The sequence below is a fragment of the Emiliania huxleyi genome, assembly GCF_000372725.1.
Source record: "Emiliania huxleyi CCMP1516 unplaced genomic scaffold EMIHUscaffold_247, whole genome shotgun sequence".
In the NCBI taxonomy this organism is placed as follows: domain Eukaryota; phylum Haptophyta; order Isochrysidales; family Noelaerhabdaceae; genus Emiliania; species Emiliania huxleyi.
Genome location: NW_005200197.1, coordinates 107,334 through 121,023, shown reverse-complemented (window position 1 = coordinate 121,023; position 13,690 = coordinate 107,334). Strand labels below are relative to the sequence as shown.

The 13,690-nt window shown below is 65.6% G+C and overlaps 3 protein-coding genes across 3 annotated transcripts in view; 1 reads left to right on the top strand and 2 right to left on the bottom strand.

The window, feature by feature from the left end:
* Positions 1–922, bottom strand: part of EMIHUDRAFT_115314 (hypothetical protein) — a gene marked incomplete at both ends in the record, with an annotated part of 4,198 nt that extends 3,276 nt beyond the window's left edge. The window contains one exon of the mRNA XM_005778373.1: positions 514–922. Within this exon, the coding sequence (XP_005778430.1) occupies positions 514–922 (409 nt within the window). The remainder of the gene's footprint in view (positions 1–513) is intronic.
* A 5,282-nt stretch (positions 923–6,204) lies between these two features.
* EMIHUDRAFT_443529 (hypothetical protein) lies at positions 6,205–7,342 on the bottom strand. The gene is made up of 2 exons (XM_005778372.1): positions 6,846–7,342; positions 6,205–6,690 (listed from the first exon to the last, which is right to left on the bottom strand). Exons 1-2 carry the CDS (start codon positions 7,299–7,301, stop codon positions 6,439–6,441), a joined length of 708 nt encoding a protein of 235 aa, XP_005778429.1. The 5' UTR covers positions 7,302–7,342; the 3' UTR covers positions 6,205–6,438.
* A 2,108-nt stretch (positions 7,343–9,450) lies between these two features.
* On the top strand, positions 9,451–13,579 carry EMIHUDRAFT_237278 (hypothetical protein; the record flags this gene model as incomplete). The annotated part of the gene is made up of 10 exons (XM_005778371.1): positions 9,451–9,732; positions 9,923–9,962; positions 10,211–10,803; positions 10,949–11,244; positions 11,509–11,674; positions 11,817–11,885; positions 11,992–12,060; positions 12,241–12,378; positions 12,931–12,969; positions 13,040–13,579. The coding sequence occupies 10 exons, from the start codon at positions 9,451–9,453 to the stop codon at positions 13,577–13,579; spliced, it is 2,232 nt and encodes a 743-aa protein (XP_005778428.1).
* Between the last annotated feature and the right edge of the window lie 111 nt (positions 13,580–13,690).

Genomic DNA, 13,690 nt, shown 5'->3' with positions numbered 1-13,690 from the left:
GAGGTAATTGCGTCCGCGGCGAGATCGTGTCGAAAGTGCGGTAACCTCCGACTGAATGGGGCGGGAGGGGCGGCGGGGAGGGTCTGAAACGGTGGCGCCAAGGGCGAGGGCTGTCAAGGGCGGTGAAGCGGGTGGCGGCGGCGAGGGCGTCAACGGCGGTGAAGCGGGTGGCGGCGGCGAGCGCGCGGCGGCGGCCGCGCCGACCAGCGTGGATGCAGCGAGGGTGGCTGCAACGGCGGCGGTGGCGACGGCGGCGGCGGCGGCGGCGGCGGCGGCGGCGGCGGCGGCGGCGGCGGCGGCGGCGGCGGCGGCGGGGTCGGGGGGCTGGGGGGAGGGAGAGAGCGATGCATCCGAATGGCGTCGACGGTAAGGGCGGTGGCTACAGAGGGCAGCTGTGGTGTGGAGCGTTTGAGGGCGGCGGCGGCACGGGTAGGGCGTGTCAGAGGGACACGTGCAGATGAGTGGGAACGACCAAGGGGTAATATGGAGGAGCTGAGAAGGAGGAGAGAGCACCGTCGACGACGAGATCCTTCTGGTCGCCGAGGCCCCTCAGCGACTTGATTCTGCCGAACATTTCAGAGTCAGCCTCAAAGATGCAGACCTCGCTGGCGTTGATGCCGGCGTCGAAAATCATCCGGTAGGCCGTGTAGAGGCCGCCCGTGCCTCCACCAACCACGACATTTGCGCAGGAGGCGAAGCCAGCGGTTGGGGCTTCGGGCGTAGGCGGGCTCAGGGGGGGTGCAGGAGGTCCGCTTACAGCGATGACCTCGACCGACACAGCGCTGTCGTCGGAGGCGGTGCAGCAGGCGCCGCTCAGGAAGGCGTCTCTAACAGCGCCGCATGTGGACGGCGTTTCAAAGGCCGTGACGAGGGCCAGTTGCAGCAGCACGAGGACAAAAGGGACAGAAGGGAAGCTCCGCATACTGCCCCCTTTCTCCGAATGGAGGGGTATAGCGTCGGACGGAAGCATTTTCTTTTTTGTGTACCTTGTTAGTGCCAGTGCGCACCAGTCCCGTGCCCAGTGTTGTGCGAGGGAGTTTTGTTGTAAAATTCTTTTTAACATTTCTTTCTGTTTCGAGAGAAGGTGTTCCTTTGCGGCCCCCCCAGAGCTACTGGTAGTGCTAGTGGTACTTAGGGCGGCGACCGCCTCCACTGTGAACCACTTTTGATGCCTAATCTCAAAGTATAGCCAGGGGGGATACCCGTAGCCCCCAAAGTGAACTGCCTGACGACTCCCCGGCACACGGCGGAGGAGGAGGAAGACAGCACAACCCCGGGCGGGAAGAGCACAATGCTCAGGGTGGGACAAAACACCGACAGACGAGAGAAGAGGCCACAAAACAGACAAGCAGAATGGCAAGAGAGAGACGCTCTGCAGGCGAGCCCAAGGGCCTCTTGGGCCCTCGCGTCTCTCTCTCTCGATTCGTTACACCGATTCGACAATCAATGCGGCGGGCCGATTTCGACCCATCACAAATGTGGGAAGCCAAAAACCTCCTTTGGCTTCCCACACAACCCCCCCTTCCTGGGGGGAGTAGCAAATGAGGTAGTCTCTGCGAAAACACTGTCCCAGTGCATTCGCCCAAGAGGCTTCCGTGTGTGGACTCGCAGCTCCGGCTGGATGTCGGCGACCTAAAGCTCGGCGGTCGTCGCTTCGCGCCGGCCGACTCTTGGTCACTGAGAGAGACCGCAAGAATTGCGACTCGCCGCTTTCCTCCCGCTGTGATTCTGTGTGAGCTCTGTGTCTTGATTTGCCAACAATAAACCTAAACTGAGAAAGCCCTCTGCTCAGTCGTTTGACCCGCCGCCCAATGCTCCGCCGTTCGCTGCCGTGGTCTGCCGCCGTGCCGCCGCTCCTTACCGTGCCGCTCCTTCCGCGCCTCGCCGCCCTTGCCATTTATTCGCCGTCCCTCCTGCCGTGCGTTACCGCCGTGCCGCCGTACCGCCGCTCCTACAGTGCCGCGCCGCCTCCCACACGCACACACCTTACCTCCTTCCTGCTCGACCGAGTTTGCGATGAGACGTGACCCGAGCCGCCGGGTGCCCCGCAGCGGCCTCGCTGGACCAGAAGAACCGGTCCGCGAGTGCTCCGCAGCAGCCTCGCTGAGCCAGAACGTCGGCTCGCGAGGTGGGGTGCTAGTATGAGCCCGACCCAGGTCGTAGTGTTCTTGCTCCCAGCGCTTGCGCTTCGGCGGTTAGTGGTGCACTAACCTCTGAGAAACCCTTCGGGTCGCTCCTCATCGCAAACCCTGTCAGCAGAGTCTCCTACGGGAATGTACGTAAGAGCTACATACACTGGAGAGAAAAGAGAGAGGGGGTTGTGTTCTCTAGGCCCCTAGGGGCCCTACGCGCGGCGTGAGAGCTCGGAAGCGAGCTTAGCACGGCGATCGAGGATGGCACGGTTCACCCCCTTCACCGAAGCGATGGAGATGCGTTCCGCGTGGTGTGACACAAATGAGAGGCGGGAGTGGGGAGGGTACGCGGTGCGGTCAACGCCCGAGCGTTGAGCCTTGCGCGCAAGGCAGTTGATCTTTGCAACTGCAGGCGGCGAGAAGCCGCCGCCGAATGTCGTACACTGGAGAAAGAAGACAAGGCCTAAAGCGTGGCAAACTTCACTCATTGAAACGGTAAACCGCCACCGCGCACGCACATATGATGGAGGCGCGACAGCTCCTCGTGCGCGAGGGGCTTGCCTCCGGCCTCTCGCATGACGCAGCGGAGCAGCGCGCCATCGAGATGCTCGAGCTGGATGGCTCCGACTCCCACGGCTGGGAGCGGCAGTGGGCAGAGCTCGAGGCTGCGTGGAGCGGCGAGGAGCGTCTCGATGCGGCGCAGCCCGCCGCAGAAATCCAGCGGCTCGTGGAGAGAGAAATCCAGCGGCTCGTGGAGAGTGGAGCGATACCCGACGAGTGGGTAGCACCGCTCTCGAGGCGAGCCGCGCAGTTCGTCAAGCTTCTGGCCGAGCGGCGCGGGGCGGCAGAGGCGCGGCGACGGCAGTGGAGGGAGGCGACACCGGAGGGACGCAAAGCGCTCGCGGCCAACATCATACAGTGCCGTAGTCGTGGCTGGAAGGCACGCGAGCACTTTGCCTGGCTTTTGCGCGAGCGGGCGCGCTTGATTCGCGAGGAGGCTCGGCGGCAGGCCAAGAAGGCCAAGAGGGAGGCGGAGGGAGCGGCGAGGGAGCAGCTCAAGTCAATCGCAGCCAGGTGGGCAGAGACCCACGAATCGGAGGACTTGCGCGCTGTCGAGGCCGTGCTGTCCAAGGCGGCCAAGCTGCAGGTGCGCACGTCGGCGGTGAAGGAGCTTGTAGACGCTGAGAGGCGCCGGCGTGACTCTCTGCGGCAACGCGGTGCTGCGGTGAGGCTGCAGGCTTCGCTACGGAGACTGCAGGGAGCGCAACGCGCCCGCGGGCACCGTCGGAGGCGCATCGAGGCGACTCTGGTAGCCGAGGTCTGCGTCGCCTAGCACCCGTGACTATCCGCAAGCACTTCACACCTGACCGCGCTGCGCCTCTCTAGGCGGCAGAGGCGGACGCCAGGCTCGCCTTGGAGGCAAAGCGGCGGGCGGCTCAGGCAGCGGCGGCGAAGGAGGCGGCCGCGGCTCTCTTGGACCAAGAGGAGCGCGAACGCGAGGCCATGCGCGCGCGGCTGGCGGCGGAGCGGGCACGGGCCAGAGCAAAGCGCGAGGCGGAGGAGAGGGAGAGAGCTGCAGAGGAGGAGAGGGCGCGGCTTGCCAGGGAGGACAAGACGCGGGCGCGGGCCGAGCTCAAGGCCAGACGTGAAGCGGAGGAGCGGTCGAGGAGGGAGGCGCTGGCCTCCGCTGCACGCCGCGCCGCAGCCGAGCAGGCACGGCGAATGGCTGCGGTGGGGTCCGGCGCGCCCCGGCGGGCGTCCGGGATGCGAGCTGTCAAGGCGGCCGAGCAAGCCGCGAGGCGCGAGATGGAGGACGTGGCGCGCGAGGCCAGGGCGATGGCCGAAGCAGCTCGTGAGGAGTCGCGGCAGCAGGACCTCTGGAGGACGCGGGTGGAGAGAGCACTCGTCATCGAGGCCGAGCGTGAAGACAAGGCGGACGTGCTGCGGGATGCGAGTCACGCCGCCGACCGCCGAGAGTCGGAGAGAGAGGCGGAGAGGCGGGCCCTGCTGACTGGCGCGGAAGCGCAAATGCGCATGGGTGAGAGGCTCGCAGCAGAGCGCGAGGTGAAGGCGCACCAGGAGCGAGAAACTCGCATGGCCGCCCTCCGGAAGCAGTTCGCTTTGGTATCGCCCGGCTCGAGATGTCACAGCGCCGACCGCACAGAAGGGAGCAAGGCATCAGCCACACTGGGGAGCGTGGCGGCGAAGCTGGCCGAGGCCAGGGGGAGGGACGAACGGATCAACTCGCCGGCGTGGTCAGTCGTCGGGGGTGCAGCTGCAGGATAGATCGACAGCGAATACAGAGTAGCATTCTACAGGTTATCATCCTCGCCGCCCCTGGCGTGGTGAGTGGTGTGCACCCGCCACCAGCGTACAGAGTAGCGGCCTCCCCTGCCCGCGCCAACCGCGGGCGACGCCCACCTCGGTCTCGTGGCTCCATGCTAGATTGAAGATTGGCGATTCCGGACTGCGCCGGCCCTTATCCGTTATCGCCATATCGGCCCGCGCGGGGGACGGAGGACAGCTGGGGGGACAGGAATAAAAAAAGCAAGCGAGTGGCGGCTTGTTTCTCATGTTTGTTCGGTTGAGACTTAGAGAGAGGCCGCTACCCCCGAGCGCGTAGCCGTGTAGAGGGCGTTATAGAGGGTTGTCAAACGTTAAGAGAGCTTAACAGTGTTGCTAGTGTTAACAGTAACAACAGAACAACAGTGGGGCTCCCCAACAACAGTAGCTAACGTTAGGCCGGCTGAACAACAATAAGGAAGGCCTGGCAGTGACCCACGACGATCTCTAGAGTGTCCAGTGCGGGTAATACCCGAAAATGCCTACCCGGGAAAACCCACAGGTCATTTTCGGGTTTTACCCGGGTTTTTTGGCATTTTCTGCTTGCTGACCACTGAACAACAGTAACAACAGTAACAAACAGTAACAGCTTGGGCTGGGGAGAACACTTGAACAACGTTGAGGATTTCAGCCAACAATAGTGCAACTGTTACGAGGCCCAAAGTTAACACGACGTTTGACAACCCTAAGGGCGGCGCGCGCGCGCGCGCGCGCGCGCGCGCGCGCGGGTACTTAACTGCTTTAGGCGGCGGGGTGGCCGCGTGGCCGGTCTTGGACCCGCACGCGCACGCCCGGTCGGCCCCGCCCCGCCGGCGCCGCCGCTCGCTCGGTCTCGCCCTGCGCGCTGCGGCACCCCGCTGGCGCTGTGCGCAGTGAAACCACCCCCTTCCCAACCGTCTCAGGGACGGACGCATTTGCCCCCTTTCAAAGGCGGTTTCGAAGTTGATGAGACCTCGTCCCCCCCAAACCAATGAAAAGCGTAAAAAGAGGCGCGGAACAGGCCGGAAGCGCCGCTTGGACGTGGGTCACACAATGGCAGCGCTCCAGACGCGCTCTGGTAGCTGCCAATGAAGCTGCAGCCCATCGCGCACGCGCCGGACGGCCGCTGCACCTCCACTGCAGTGCCCTCCTGCACCGAGCGACGCGTCAAACCTTTCTTGCTGCCCATGACCGCCGGCGGCTCCGAGCTCGGGCGAGCGAGCCCTGGCTGAGCTGAGCCACTGCGGTCGCAATTGCAGCGCTGCGGTCGGTGCAGAGTGGCCGTGCGCGTACGGCGTCGTACGCGCACGGCCGCTCTGCCTCAGTGGCGTGCGGCTTGGGCCAACTGGAGGTCGCTCTCCGACCTCGCTCGCCGAGCTCACAACCCGGCGCGAGCCGCATTGAGTGGAAGTTCGACTTCAGCTGCCGCGAGTGGATGGACTGCCTTGTCGAGTGCGAGCAGTTGGGCTCCGCCGGGAGCGCGAGGTGCAACACGTTCTCTGGGCGCCAGCAGACGCGAGCTCGCGAGCGCGTGTTGAACCGGACGCTCCAGAGCAACACTCAAGAGATACACTCGAAGGGGCGCACGTTTTTTTATTCGGGTTTCGTGGGTTATAGTGCACTATGGACGACGAAACCGAAGACGGTTGGCCCCGGGGTGGTTTCACTGCGTGGGTTTGGCCTGTGGCTGTGCCCGCGGCGCGCACACGCACACAGGACGGCTACAGGGGCGCGGACTACGAGCCGGGCTGATTCAGTGAATGCTGTTTAAATCATCATTGCAGGCGCTGTGTGACGTCAACCCCGCGGTTTTTGGCAAGGTGCGCAAGGCGTATACACCCCGAAACACGAAAGGCGGCTCGCACACACACGCACCGCCCCAGCCTGCGCACCGCTGCGCCCCGCCGGCTCCACCAGAGCGCGGCGCCTCTCTCGGCAACCTCTGCGCTCTCACGACCGCCGACCTTCAAACGAGCGACGGGCCTCACGGGAGCTTCTCGGAGGCGGCCTTGACCGCACGCACCATTTTCTGGCCGCGCGCCTGCTCCAGCCCGCGCGCGATCCGGACCGCGCCCGCCTCGTTGAGCGAGCGCGCCAGCTTGGTCGGCAGGGCCTTAAGCAGCAGCGCAGTCTTGCCCATGAGCTCCTGCTTCGTGGGAAGCTTGCTCACCGCCTCCACGCCCTTGCCGTCAAGGACCTGCGCGTCAAAGATGCCGCCGACGATCTCGCCGCTCTCCTGCACGCGGGAGGCAGAGGGCGGGGTCGGGGGCGGCGCGGCTTGGGAGGGGGGTGGAGGCCGCCGGCTGAGATGGGGGAAGGGGGGGCGCGCGGGGCGGCGGCCGCTGGCGGAGAGGGGTGGGGGAGGGGGGCGGGGCGCGGAGGAGATCGCGCCTTCCTCCCGGACTCCTCGGTGAAGGTCTTCCACACCTTGATCGAGTCCCGCATGCCCGCCTCGGTCGCGAAGAACCAATAGTTGGAGTAGTGCAGCAGGCCGTCGAGGCCCTCGGCGTTGAACTGCTCAAAGTCCTTTGCGGCGATGTTGACGAGCGTGTTCTTCACGCACTGGAGGCGGACGCCCTCCGGTAGCTTCATGCGCAGGTCGTTGAGCTCGTTCACCCGCAGGCCCTCGGAGCGCACGCAAAACATCAGCGCCGAGCCGTCCATGTTCTCCTTGACACCCTCGAGCACCGTGGTCTTCTTGGCGAGCGCCGCGGCGCCCGCCATGGTGACCGAGCCGGCGCGCTGCTGCCCCGCGGCGGCGCCTCGCGCCGGGGCGGCGCCCGGCAGCAGGCCGGCGACGCAGGAGAGGCCGACTAGCAAGAGCAAGGCGACGCGCAGGTTGGCCATGGCTGCGCCCCTCACTCAGCTTGGCCTGAGCCTTCTTCGCTGCAAGCTCGCTGCCCAGGTAGGGGCAACGAAAAGAAATAGTACGCGTTTTTGTTCAACTCTCCCTAGGGTTGTCCGTTTTCTTTCTTTCTTTCTTCGTGTGGCACGATAAGATGGAGAGCGTAGGATTTGTCGGTGATCTCGCTATCACATGGGAGCGGGAGCTAATGCACGCGCAAGGCGTGAGACGGCAAGCGGCGTCCTTCCGAGAGTGGCTAGAACACCGCAGAAGACTAGGTAGTTCGGGGCCGGAGGCAGCGCAGGCGGACAGAGCACTAGAGACGTGCGACGGAAAGAGTAATGCTCCGTCGTGCGTGGAGCGACGTGCTCGATCGATTCATTGAATACAGCAGGGAGGTAAACGGGGTGTGCACGAGCGGACCCAAGAGCGGCCGCACACTGCTCGGTACCCCCCCAGCAGCAGCGCTCTGCTGCTGGGGGGGTCGGGACCCCCCCAGCAGCAGCGCTCTGCCTGTGGGGGGTGCTGGCATCTCTGTACAGACAGCAGCTGTAAGTAGCATGCGTTCGAGTTGCGAGAATTTATGGTCGGCAAGGCCCCAAATGACGTGTGAGTGTTAGAGTTGTTTGGTATTGCTAAAAATCTCTCTCTCAAAATCAGTGGTCTCACCGGCGGGGCCTCCTACTGCCAACCGGGCGGTGCGGGGCACGCCAGCCTCTCTTCTACGCCTCTCGTGCCTCGCGGCGCCTCTGCCCGCCATTGCGGCGACGCGTTGCGGCGGACCTGACAGTTTTGCCGCGACGGGCGCGCGCGCGTTTTCGAAAAAAGAAAAGGCCGCCTGGATGACAGCTCAGTCGATCGATTTGCGACAAGCGAGCGAACCGAGGATCGAGCGGGTGGGCGATAGGCTAGGGAGATCAGCGCTGATCGATCAACGTCAGCGAGACGCCCGAGTGAGTGGCTCACTATACGCGCCTATGTGTGGTAGTACAAGATAGACTCACATGGTCACAAGTGTTTAGTAAAACGCCAGCACTCGACACGACGAAGGTGGATTGGGCTCGAAGGCGCGGTGAACACAACCGCCTCGAGCGTACCGCTCAAACACGAGCCGAGGGGGCGGGAGGCGGGAGCTGGGTCCAGTGCGCTCTCTGCTGCTGGGGGGGTCGGGACCCCCCCCAGCAGCAGCGCTCTGCTGCTGGGGGGGTCGCGACCCCCCCCCCCGGCAGCAGCGCTCTGCTGCTGGGGGGGTCAGACCCCCCCCCCCCCTAGCAGCAGGGACGGGCTTAAAAGTGCAGGGGGGGTACCGAGCAATGTGCGGCCGCTCCAACATGACAGAACACACGTTCGAAGAAGGGCGAACCAGGACGGACATCCGAGTGGAGGGGAAGGCCAGGACGCTCTACCTCGGAGGGAAGAAACCGGCGCAAGACAGCGGCACGCACCTGGGGTCGAGAGAGGAAGGGGACCAGCGAGTGATAAAGCTAGAGGGGACCCCGGGCCTCGATACGAACGCGACATGGGAGGAGGAGATACCCGAGCAATGGAGCAAAATAAGATCACGAAGGACGCGGTGAGAAAGATGATGGAGAGACAGAAGAGGGAGCGACAGGAGGGGAGCCTCGGGGCGGATGAGACGTTGTTCCCAGAGGGGGCGCCCCAGAGACACATAAACTGGCAGAAAGAAGACTACGAGCTGTTTGTGGGGCACGGATACGGGGCGAGCGCGATCAGAGTAGGGGAGCTACAGGAGGACCCCCTAACGCGCTTCTTGCTCCGATACGACACGAATTTGAGACGGGGGGAGAGCTGACGGACGGCAAAGGAAAGCGAATTAAGATGGGAAAAGAGAGCGAGCCGCTGCGGTCGGGGAAGGGACGAGCCCTGAACGTGAAAGTAGCGCAGACATGCCTCGCGCTGCACGTCTCACACCAGTTCACACACTTTGCGGCGACGGACGGAGGAAAGGACCATGAAGACAAAATGGCGGGAGGATGGAAAGTACGTGCCGAACCCTAGGGTGGCGTACGGCGTGTTCGAAGGACCGACACGATTCGGAAAGAGCGTCCCGGGAGACGCACTGTGGTAAAGGATCCCAACGGAATCGGACCCTGTGAAGAAGGGGAGATACGGACAGCGTTTGGGGCGGGAATGTGGGGAGGAAAGCTGCCGAACATGTGGGAGCCGATAGACGCGGAGATGTACGCGATACTCGCATACTTACGCAAAATGGCGAGCGCGAGCGATGCGCAATCGCGGAGGTGCTTAGTGCTATGCGACTGCAAACCCGCGCTGCAGCAGATTGAGAATGCGCACCGCAAAGGGATACCAGAAGGCCTGAGGGACTGGGAGAGAGGCGGGCTCCTGGAGGCGATTGCTTACTATAGATCGAAGCTAGAGGCGGTGGTCTTCATCACTGTCTTCTTGTGTCCAGTCGTCCCAGTCTCTCAGTTCTCCGATTCTCCTCCTCACATTGGGCTATCGCCCCCATTTCCCCACGCGCCCCCATTGCCCCACGCGCCTCTTTTGCGGCCGCATCCCTAGCCGCCTTGCACGCTCTGCATCCCCAGAACGCACTTCTCGTGGCGGGGCCCCTCATTCCCCGTTTCTTTTCCCCCTCTAGAATGCGCCTGTGGTGTGCACCGTGTGGCACCCCGGAGAAAGTGGGAGAAAGTAGTGCTGAACAGCCTTGCCTTTTCTTTCTGGATCGCTTGTCATGTGAGAGAGTGCGTTGTGTTCTTGTTTCGTATACGCTCCCTTTTCTTCAATTGGCTCCCGTGGTGTACCTGTGTTAGTGCCAGTGCGCGCCAGTCCCCACGCCGCTTTAAAATTCTTCAATTCCACCGCTGTCGTCGGCGCGGCGAGGTACTCCAGCGCAGTAGCGCAGGCGCAGTAGCGGTCGGACGCGCAGGCCTGGGGCTGCTTATGAGCCGCCTCCTCGGCGGCGGCCTCCTCGCGCTGTGCGCCCTCGCGCTCTACATCACGGGCCGCTCCGAGCAGGCGCCCAGGATAGTTAGCATCAGCAGTCCTGTCGGCAGCGGCATGGGCGGGCGCTGGCCGCACGGTGGTGGTGCTCCGAAGCCTGTCGATGGCTTTGACATCAACAATCCGGCGGAGCTGCTTGCACATGCCGTGCTGCCGGTCAACATCGTCGCCAACGCGATGCGCAACCAAAGGACCGCAGCCGCGTCAAAGCCGGCGCCCAAGCCGTGCCCGGCCGACTGCGTCAAGAATGGCGGCGTGTGCAACCCCGGGCTTGGGGAGTGCGCATGCCCGCCCTTCATGGGTGGGGCGAGCTGCGGGTCGCCGCTCCTTTCCGAGTGCGCTGCGCTGGTCGGCATGGTCCAGACGGCGGCGGCCCCGGTCGCGTCGCCGTGCCTGATCGACGGGCGGTCTCGCGCACCCGTCTCGTGCGAATGCCTTCGCGCGTGCGAGTCGCTCGGCGTGATGGGCAACCGCGCCTGCTACGTCATGAACGCGGCCAACGAGTCGCTGATGCGCTGGGTGCGAGATTACCCGAGATTACCCGAGATTACCCGAGATTACCCGAGTCGCTGATGCGCTGGGTGCGCCGGCGGGCGCGAGAGGAGAGGGGAGGGGCGGAGAGAGGGCGGCCCGTGTTGAGCGAGGGAGGCCCTCCCTGCTGCAGGTCCAGCAGCAGCGCAACCAACGGGGGCTGGAGGCCAACTCCGAGTACTTTGCCGCGACGCTCGCCCCGCTCGCCGGCCAGTCCAAGGAGCGCTGCAGCGGCCACGGCGTCTGGGCGCCGGCGGGCGGCATGCCGGCCAAGGGTGTGCCGGCGGGCAAGTGCGAGAAAAAGGGGAGCTGCCGCTGCCTCTGCTACCCGGGCTACGACGGCGACGCGTGCGAGCGGTCGACGGCCGTCGTGCCGCGCCACTTCTGCCTCAACGGCTGCTCGGGCCGCGGAGAGTGCTTCCGCAACTGGTGCCGCTGCGAGCCAGGCGCACCTGCTACAGATGACGCCTGCTGAGCCAGCTAACCCTCACCCTGACCCTAACCCGCACCCTCACCCTAACCCTCACCCGCGCCCTAACCCTCACCCGCGCCCTGACCCTAACCCTGACCGCGAGTAGGCTTCTACGGCATCGACTGCTCGCTCGGGGCGGCGCCCAAGGGCGCCTCTCCGCCGCCGCCGCTGCCTCCTCCCATCGGCGCGCAGGACGGCAAGTGGGCGGCGGGCGCGCCTAGGCTGTACGTGTACGAGCTGCCGGGCCGCTTCGGCAGCTGGCTGCAGGCGGGCAGCCACGGGTGGTGGCAGGACATGGACCTGTGGGGCGAGGACGTAGTCATCCACCGCCGCGCCCTCCGCTCCGCCTACCGCGTGCTCGACCCGGAGCAGGCAGACTACTTCCTCGTGCCGGCGAGGCGTAGCCGAGAGGTGGCCGAGAGGCGCAGCCGAGAGGGGCAGCCGAGAGAGCGCAGAGCCAGCCCGCCACCCAGGTGCACGCCTCCTCCGGCATGTGGAAGATTACCCGAGATTACCCGAGATTACACAGGTGCACGTCTCCTCCGGCATGTGGCAGCTCAACTGGGGCTTCCGCGACCTCCTGCCGACCGGCGTGCGAGTGCACGAGGCGCGCCCTTGGGGGGGAACCCCTCCCCCCCCCCCGCCCCCCCCCCGCCCGCCCGCCCGCGCGCCGAAGCGGTCTCGACCGGCGCTCTTGACCGCAGGCGGCGCTGCAGTACATCAAGGAGAGCGGCCCGTTCTGGAGCCGCAAGGGCGGCGCAGACCACTTGTGGGTGTTTGGCCACGACCAGGCGGATCTTGAGGACTCAAACCATCAGTTGATTATCACCCGTCGCAGCCTTGGGTGCTTTGCCATCAGGGCGCGTGATCTCGGGTAATCTCGGGTAATCTCGGGTAATCCTTGCCACCAGGGCGCGTGGTCTCGGGTAATCTCGGGTAATCCTTGCCACCAGGGCGCGTGGCGCATCCGCGCGAAGCTGCCGGAGCTCGAGGCTTCGATCTTCATCAACGTGTTTGGAGCCGCCGAGGCGCAGCGCGGCGGCCACCGGCACGGCCACGACATCGTCTGCCCGCCCGTCCTCTACTCGGGCGTGCCGGCCGGGCTCCTCAACCACCACGGCAGGCAGCGGATCGCCAACCCGCCGCTCGCCTTCTTCCAGGGCGAGACACTCCCCGAGATCGGCCGAGATTCCCCGAGATCGGCCGAGATTACCCGAGAGTGTTGGGCGAGAGCCCGTCCCGCCTCCCGCGAGTCCCGCCGCCCCTCCCTCCCCTGCCGCCCCTCCCTTCCCTTCCGCCCCTCCCTTCCCTGCCGCCCCTCCCTTCCCTGCCGCCCCTCCCTTCCCTGCCGCCCCTCCCTTCCCTGCCGCCCCTCCCTTCCCTTCCGCCCCTCCTTTCCCTTCCGCCCCTCCCTTCCCTCCCCGGTTTCCCCTCCCTTTCGCCCCTCCCCCCCCTTCCGGGAGAGGGGGGGGGGGCCTCGCCACTCCCAACCTGGCAAGCCCCCCCCCCCCCCTGGCCACAGGCAAGCTGAACCTGCACATCCCGTGCGAGCGCCGAGCGGGCGGTGGCCCGGCTCGGCGCCCGCTGCTGACGGCCGTGTCGCGTCTGTGGACAGGTACGAGTACTCCTTCGGCATCCGGCAGGGGCTGTACAAGGCTCACCGCACCTCGGGCGCCATCCTGGTGCGCGGAGGCCACGCGGCAGCGGCTCCTCCGCCCCCCCCCCTCAACGGGGGCCGCGCCCTGCGCGCAGGTGCGCGAGGGGCACGAGGCCAACCGAGAGCGCTACTTCGAGCTGATGTCCGCCTCGAAGTTTTGCGTCGCCGCCGCCGGCTTTGGCTTCTCGACGCGCGTGTACGAGTCTGCGGCGGCGGGGTGCGTGCCCCTCATCATGATGGACGGCGTGGAGAGCGCGTACGAGGAGCTGCTCCCCTACTCGAGCTTCGCTCTCCGAATGAACGACTCGCTGCGCCAGATCGCGACGCTCGAGCCGCTGCTGCGCGCTGTGCCCGCGGCCAGGGTGGCCGCGATGCGAGCCGAGCTGCGCTGCCTCTGGCCGCGTCTCCTCTGGCTGCGGCACGACGGCACCGCCACGCCACTGCCCGAGCAGGACCGGCTGCTAAAGTACGACGCGTTTGAGTCCCTCTTCTGGACGCTGCGCAAGAGGCTGCGCGGCGACATCCAGACCCCGCCAGACCGGGAGGAGGCGTGCGCTGCCGTCCGCGACTACTTTAAACGGTCGGCCCGCGGGTGGGGGCCGTGGGCAAACTGGGCAGACTTGCCGGCCTGGTGAGTGGGGGTGCGCGGGTGGCACTTTCAAACACACTTACACTGGAACTCTCCTTGTCCTTCATCGCTCACGAGAGGGGGGGGTATCGCCCATGGCCATGCGATGCACACCCGA

Excerpts from the sequence above, each read along its gene's own strand:
- EMIHUDRAFT_443529 (XM_005778372.1), bottom strand. The coding sequence starts at position 7,301 with ATGGCCAACCTGCGCGTCGCCTTGCTCTTGCTAGTCGGCCTCTCCTGC. Across the intron at positions 6,691-6,845 it reads CCGAGGAGTCCGGGAGGAAG|GAGAGCGGCGAGATCGTCGG; the intron begins GCGCGATCTCCT and ends TCCCGCGTGCAG.